This window comes from Lepidothrix coronata, unplaced genomic scaffold (assembly GCF_001604755.1).
Source record: "Lepidothrix coronata isolate B3197 unplaced genomic scaffold, Lepidothrix_coronata-1.0 Scaffold375, whole genome shotgun sequence".
NCBI classification, from domain to species: domain Eukaryota; kingdom Metazoa; phylum Chordata; class Aves; order Passeriformes; family Pipridae; genus Lepidothrix; species Lepidothrix coronata.
Window position 1 is genome coordinate 12005 of NW_016690555.1, and position 7443 is coordinate 19447.

General features: G+C 48.7%; 1 protein-coding gene across 2 annotated transcripts in view; it reads left to right on the forward strand.

The window, feature by feature from the left end:
• The window catches only part of TMEM50B (transmembrane protein 50B), a 9372-nt gene extending 2542 nt beyond the window's left edge, over window positions 1–6830 (forward strand). The window contains exons 2-8 of one of the 2 annotated variants that reach the window (XR_001878656.1): window positions 1429–1604; window positions 2796–2908; window positions 3466–3533; window positions 4211–4303; window positions 4508–4565; window positions 5622–6044; window positions 6131–6830. Coding sequence is in view for 1 of the 2 variants with exons in the window: in XM_017839112.1 (XP_017694601.1) it covers window positions 1506–1604; window positions 2796–2908; window positions 3466–3533; window positions 4211–4303; window positions 4508–4565; window positions 5622–5667 (477 nt within the window). In the remaining variant the exon portion in view is untranslated. Of the gene's footprint in view, window positions 1–1428; window positions 1605–2795; window positions 2909–3465; window positions 3534–4210; window positions 4304–4507; window positions 4566–5621 lie in introns of both variants that reach the window. The other variant, XM_017839112.1, reaches the window with a different exon arrangement.
• Window positions 6831–7443: the final 613 nt, after the last annotated feature.

The window sequence follows — 7443 nt, forward strand, 5'->3', positions numbered from 1 at the left end:
GTCAGTGATGCTCAGGAAGCCCTCAGTGACCAGGGCAGGGGCTGTGCAGAGTGTGGTGTTTGTCAGTGATGTTCAGGAAGCCCTCAGTGACCAGGGCAGGGGCTGTGCAGAGTGTGGTGTTTGTCAGTGATGCTCAGGAAGCCCTCAGTGATCAGGGCAGGGGCTGTGCAGAGTGTGGTGTTTGTCAGTGGTGTTCAGGAAGCCCTCAGTGACCAGGGCAGGGGCTGTGCAGAGTGTGGTGTCCCCAGAACATTGCTCAGCACTGACTGTGCACAGTGGGAAGGGCTTTACTGGGATAAACGTGAGTCACTCTGTGGATTGGAAGTTGGCTTAATTACATCAACATTATATCCCTTGTAGCTGCCAAACCAAACAATGTGTCTCCTTTAAATCACAGAAAGGAAGGGCTGGTTTTTATGTAGTTCAGTGTCTCTGGAGTTGGAGCCATTCTGTCCCAGTGAGAAGAGTTCTTTCCTAAGTCATCCAGCCTGGGTGAGGGGAAGGGCACAGACACATCCACGCTCTGAGGAGGGACAAACAGAGCCCAGATGGAGCTATTTGAAAACAAGGAAGGGCCAGATGGCTGAGCCCAGATACTGCACAAACGAAAAATAATGTTGGAACTGAGTGATTTTGGTGTTTAAAGTGACATCACAACTGTGGCTTTCTGGGGCTGGGTACAGGAGGACAGACGTTTTGATCTTATTCACAGGAGGTGACCCGTGTTTGTAATGTAGTCAAACTCTTTATTTATTCATTTTTATTCCTCTTCCTAGTGTAGAATTTCTGATTGTTGACATTAGCCAGAAATATGGTCGCCATCAGTCTGTGCTGTAACATAATCCTGAAGGACATTTGTTGTTAGTCTTTAACAAGTGGCTGGAAATGAATTATGGAGGTTGGCAATACTAAACCCAAATAGAATGGTGCTGAAGTAGCTGTGAATCAGTTAATTAACTTTGCTTTCCTCTTCCCATATTTAAAGTTCTCTGTGACCTTCTCTCTCTGCAGCAAGACCTTCCTTACCCTTGGTATCAGTTGATTTGCTGAGTTGGTTTCTTTTTCCCTGTGTTAGAAAGGCACTGTGTTGTATTATCTGCTAATTCAGAGACTGGAAACGTTGGTGTCTAATCCAGAATCCTTGACATGACTTTAAGTCTTAAAGTTTTTGGGTCGTGTGATGATTTTCTATTGTAATTCTGTTGGAGGTGGGTTGTTTTTAAAAGATACCTCAGTAAAGCATCCATAGAGTTTATCATGGAATGGTTCAGGTTGGGGGGGACCTTAAAATCGTCTCAACCCATGGTCAGGGAACCTTCCACTGGAAGGTTCTGTGTGAAATACTTAACCCTGTCAAAGACTGTAAAAGCCGCTCGGGAGAGTTGTCCATCTCCAGATGTTACTGATTTGTGTTTGTCTGCCTTCCAGGTGCCTGGGCCACGGCTGTTCATGGAAAGATTGATGTGCAGGTCCCAGAGCAGCAGGGCAGTGTGAGCTGGGAGGCCATGGCAGGATTCCTGGACAACTTCCGCTGGCCGGAGTGCGAGTGCATCGACTGGAGCGAGCGCAGGAACGCCGTGGCCTCCATCGTGGCCGGGGTGCTGGTGAGCTGGGGCTGCCACGGGGCTGCCACGGGGCTGGGGGCACCTGGGGCACCACCACAGGGAGCTGCAGTTTGGCTTCACCTTTGGGGAGGGTCCCCCTGAACTGCCCCTCAAGAGTGTCCAAGGAGGTGGGGAAGGGCCTTGGTTTGGAGCCGTGGGAGGGCACTGAGGGCACTGGGTGTGTTCAGCTGGAGAAGAGGAGACTGAGGGGAGACCTCAGTGCAGTTCCAAGTGCCTGGGCAGGGGCAGAGGAGGGGCAGGGACTGAGCTCTGCTCTGGGGGGACCAGGGACAGCACCCAGGGAATGGCTGGAGCTGTGTCAGGGCAGGCTCAGGTTGGATCTCAGGCAAAGGTTCTTCCCCCAGAGGCTGGTTGGGCACTGCCCAGGCTCCCCAGGGCAGTGGGCACAGCCCCAAGGCTGCCAGAGCTCCAGGAGGGTTTGGCTGATCCTCTGGGGCACAGGGGGTGACTCTTGGGGATGGGCCTGTGCAGGGCTGAGGGTTGGACTGGATGATCCTTGTGGGTCCCTTCCAGCTCAGCATGTTGTGGGATTCTGTGAAGTGCCATTCTGTGATTCCTTAAAGTCTTGTGGGATTGTCAGCAGCGTTCTTATGAGTCCTGTGACGTTGCTGATGATGAACCATTTCTGCCCCCCTTTAAAAAAAAATTCCTCCTGGATTTTCTGCATAATTAGATCAGTTAGAACACCTCTGTTCTGCATCATCTGTACCTCATCTGTGGTTAGAGGATTCTCCTTCCTAAGGCTGCACAGGGAAGTTCATAGAACCAGGGAAGGTTTGGGTCGGGAGGGACCTCAAAGCCCACCCAGTGCCACCCCTGCCCTGGGCAGGGACACCTTCCACCAGCCCAGGTTGCTCCAAGCCCCGTCCAACCTGGCCTTGGACACTCCCAGGGATCCAGGGGCAGCCACAGCTTCTCTGGGCATAAAGTTATCCATACCCTGATATTTAATTTGATTAGAAATGTGACCAATTCCCAAACACTCCTCCAGAACTGGGAACATTGAGGTTTGTGCAGGACTTGTCCATCAGGCACTTTTAGAGTCCAACTCAGTGTCTTTCCAGAAGAGTTTGTGCTCGTTAAAACCCAATCAACCCAGTGCTGTCCCTGAAGCCTGGCCCTGGTTTCTCCCCCTGCCAGGTTGCTCACAGGGCTGTGTTTTGCTCCCAGTTTTTCACAGGCTGGTGGATCATGATCGACGCCGCCGTGGTTTATCCCAAGCCGGAGCAGCTCAACCACGCCTTCCACACCTGTGGGGTCTTCTCCACGCTGGCCTTCTTCATGTGAGTGGGGCAGGGGGGTTCTGAGCAACTCAGCTCGAGCTGTCCAGCCCAGGTGTTACAGGACAAGTGTCCAGTATGGACAAATCATAGGATCATGGAGAGGTTTGGGTTGGGAGGGACCTCAAAGCCCATCCAGTGCCACCCCCTATCCTGGGCAGGGACACCTTCCACCAGCCCAGGGTGCTCCAAACCCCGTCCAACCTGGCCTTGGACACTTCCAGGAATGGGGAGCCCAATACTTAACTCAGTACCTCAATATAAAACATTTGACTGCATTTCCCCCCCTATTTTGAAACAATTTTGTGCCTGTTCCTTGCCCAAAACTTCCTCAGATGGGAGAGGTGATGGTCTGGCCCTTGTCATGGAGATGTAAATCTGGAAGCTTGAAAGAGAAGTAACAACTTTTATTGAATCACCCAATATTGGCAAGAAAAAAGGAGGAATTTGGGTTTGTGACTGTACAGAATGCCAAGGAATTTTTTTCCAGAATTTGTAACTTATAACTTTAATATGATTTTTCTAATAATCTGAATTGCATCTGCTGTTTTTGTTCCTAGGATAAATGCTGTATCCAATGCACAGGTGAGAGGAGACAGCTACAGTGATGGATGCTTAGGAAGAACAGGTAAATGAACTCTAAAAGTCCCACTGAGTTGAAGGACTGGTTATTTCTGTGTTGGGGTTTTTTCCAACTTGTGGTGAAAGAAATAATGTGAAGACGAGGAGTTAGGAGAGAATTCTGTGAATTAATTTCTTTACAGAATCAACCCTTGGAGATAAGGTCTGTCTTTATTAAAAAGGTGAACTTGGAAAAATTCAGCTGCTGGATATCTTGGCTTCTTAAACTTTCCTCTGCAAATCCTGGGTGGCTGCTGGGAGAACTAAATCCCTGCCCTGGGGTGGGCTCTGGAGCAGACATTCCTTAGGAATGTGTCCCAGACTCCCTCTGTGTCACCCCCTGTGTGGTGTCCATGGGCCTGCTGTCCCCTCTGCTTCCCTTCATAATTCCTGTCCTGTTTCCCATGTGGATCCCAGCAGCCTTTTCCATGGGATTTGTAAATGCCTCAGTGGAAATCTGGGATTTACTGATGGTTGAACTGGCCTGTGATGCTCTTTTGTGTCATTCATGAACCAGCTCAAGAGAAAAAGAGAATATTTTTCCTTTCCCGTGAGTGAGCAGGTGGGTTGTTTTGTCCCTGATCCAGGGTTTAACCATCATCCCAGAGCAGCTGGATTGCCTGTCCCCAGGGATAACATGGATAACGACCCCCATGTTCTCAGAGGTTTTGATCTTCCCTGCAGGTGCTCGGATCTGGCTCTTCATCGGCTTCATGCTGATGTTTGGATCCCTCATTGCTTCCATGTGGATTCTCTTTGGAGCATATGTCACACAAAGTGAGTTGGGTTCTGTTCACCTCTGGAAAAGTGCTTTTCCTGCCAGCTTTTGGCAGGAGGTCCCAAAGGGTGGAGGTGTGGGTGGTGTCTGACAAGATCCCAGCCCCAGCACCCAGGTTTGAGTCAGAGACCCTGAGCTGTGTGTTGGACACCCCTCCCAGTGCTGAAGGACTCAATGTTTTCCCTTTGTTCCTTCCTTTGCAGACACTAATGTGTACCCTGGCTTAGCAGTGTTTTTCCAAAATGCATTAATATTTTTCAGGTAAGTTACCTGGGCAAACTTCCCTCCTTCCAGAGGGACTCACCTGCTTCCATACATTGAGACTCCTGGAAAAAGGGTTCTTTTTCCTACTCCCTTTGCCCCAGAGCTTAAAAATGAGGTTTGATTTGCCCCTTCCCAGCCCATGAGAGGCTCTTGCTTCCCCTCGGGCTCCTGTTAGTGCAGCTCTCTCTGCTCTCCCTGAATTTACAGCTCTGGAATGTGGATCCAGCCAGTGTTCTGGCTGAGACATTGCCAGTGTCTTTGGATCATGGCAGTGATGCTTTTAGCTCTGTGCTACAAATACCTTGGCATCTGTCCCAGCAGAACCAGGTGGGAGATTCAATTGCCCCTTTCCAGACTATTTCACACCGATGGCTCAGTTATCTGAGAGTTGATATTCCCTGTATTTCCTTCCAGTGGCTGAGCTTGCAGTTATAAAGAGTGATAATTCCATTTCGTGAGAGCGTGCTGCTGTGTTTTGTGACAGCACACTGGGTTTATTTCAGCTCATATTGTTGGGTTTCTCATATAACACTTTGAACTGAGTTGGTATCTGTAATAGCTCTTTAGGTGTAGAATGCATTCTGCAATCCAGGGATCTCACTAATAAAAGACACTGAAAGCATTAAATAGTGTCAGTTCCAAGATCAGTCACTGAAAAATTTCACCTCACCTCCTTTTTTTAAAAATTCCTGTGCTGACCCTTTTCCTTCCAGTCCCACATCAAATGCTTTGCAGGGAATGAGATCAGTGGGCTCTGGAGCAATGCCCTGGCTGGGAAATTAGGGATGCTCCTGCAGGAAACAGCACTTCCTAAATCTCCTAGAATCCCATAAATACCAGTTTTTCCCTTCAGAAGGGCTGTGAAAGTGGTTATTTTTTGTTTGAGCTTCAGCTGGCTCCCAAAGCTTCAGCCATGCACGGGAAACAAAACACAGCCACTGGCTGGAATGCAAATTCAGGGCTGTTGATTTACAGAATAAGAGTCAAGAACACTGTTAAACAAACTGCCTTATGTATGGTCTGATTTTTATTCCTTTTATTTTTCCCCCTCAGTACTCTGATCTACAAGTTTGGAAGGACAGAAGAGCTGTGGGGCTGAGCTCCCCCTGGGCTGGTCCATAGTTACCACGTGGTTCTCTGTATGTAGATAATTTACAGTTCTTTGTTCTTGGTTTGCTTTCCAAACCCTGGACTGAGACAAATCCCAGGCTCTGTAAGAAGCTCCTCTTCTCCCAGGACACACTTGTGAATATGTACATAGGACTGGATCTCTTCCAAAGGGAATGGCAGCCTGCCAGGCTTTCCTGCTGGAATCTTCAGCCTTCTTCCTTCCACCCAAGGCTTTCCATCATTTCATCCTCCAAACCTCCCCCCGTGTCTGAGGCTTCAGTGAACTGTCAGTGGACAAAGCCCATCCCTGGAGCAGGGGCTGTGCTGGGATAAGAGCTGATTTTAAGATTTTATATTATTGTTCAGGTGAATATAAAGTAGCTTTCTTTTTTGTTTTTGTTTTTTTTTTTGTAAAAGGTTATGGTTTTTAAGCAGGTCCCTACACTCGGCAGGTTCTGCATGGCAATCAAACTCCTCCTGACCTGTGATGGCTCTGGCACAAAGGACATTTGCTGGCACCACAGTCCTTGGAATTAATTTCATGCTGCTCAGTGTAAGAGATACCAATTGGTATTTAATGTATTTCCTGATATTAGAATAAAAAACTCCAACAAACTGCTGCCAGTCCTACTTCAGGAATATAAAGAAGAACTGAGTGTCAGACCAACAGCTTTCAAATGGTTCTATGATTCTGTGAAATCACACAGGTGTTGTTTTCTCCAGGGGAAGCTTTTTGCTCATAAATGAACAGTTTTCCTGCACTTTTCCCCTTCTGTATCTAAAAGGTGAATGTTCAGGTGAATGAATTCACCTAAAAGGTGAATGGGGGTATGGATTTATTTGCTGTTCACGGTCTGACCTTGAAATAATTGCCAGCTGTAGGGCTGTCCTTTGTCCCAGTTAAAATGTGCCAGCTTTGGGGCTGTCCTTTGCCCCACTTAAAATGTGCCAGCTTTGGGGCTGCCCTTTGTCCCAGTTAAAATGTGCTTATCTCACATTTCCATTATTTGAAATCCAGTTTCTTCTGTCTGGAGTGCACAGAAGGGAGGAAGAGGATGTTTTATAGCCTTGGGCTGATCTTGTGTATTCATTTGCTGTTGGTGACTCCTTCTCTCACGAGTTCTCTGTGGGTTTTAAGGCATTTGACTCTCCCCTGTGTCTCAAAGCTTTTTGTTTCCCTGTAACAAGTTCTGCCCCAGTGGTACCAAACTGCTGAGTGTAAGGGCTGTGCTTGGTGTGTGGAACTGCCAGGGATCCACCTGCTCCCTGTGGGAATCTCCCCAGCTGCCAGGACCTGCAGCAAACCCTGGAGCTGCCGTTGTGCCACCAGCTGGAGGGACACGAGGGGTCACTGGGGTCACTCCCAGCCTGTGCAGGACGTGGCTGGTGGTTGCAATGTCAGAAAACTGCAGGAAAGGTGAGCTTGTCTTCTCCCTCCAGTGGGTTCACAGCTGATGTGCAGGAGCCCGAGGAGGACTGGCCTGTACACAAGGTTGGCACCAGGGAGGAAGCACAACCAGGCTTTGGTTTGCAGCTCTGTTGGGTTTCTCGTACAGGAGCTTGAGAATGTTTGTTGGGTTTTTACAAGGTGAGAAATGAGTGTGGCCTGAAACTAATCCCAGTGACTGGATCTTGTACCTGAAACTGGAACTTCAACAAGGCAAGACAGGCTGGGAGAGCGGGAGGTGTTCACCTGGGGAAGGGAAGGCAGGGTCAGATGGGATATTGGGAAGGAATTCCTCCCTGTGAGGTGGGGAGGCCCTGG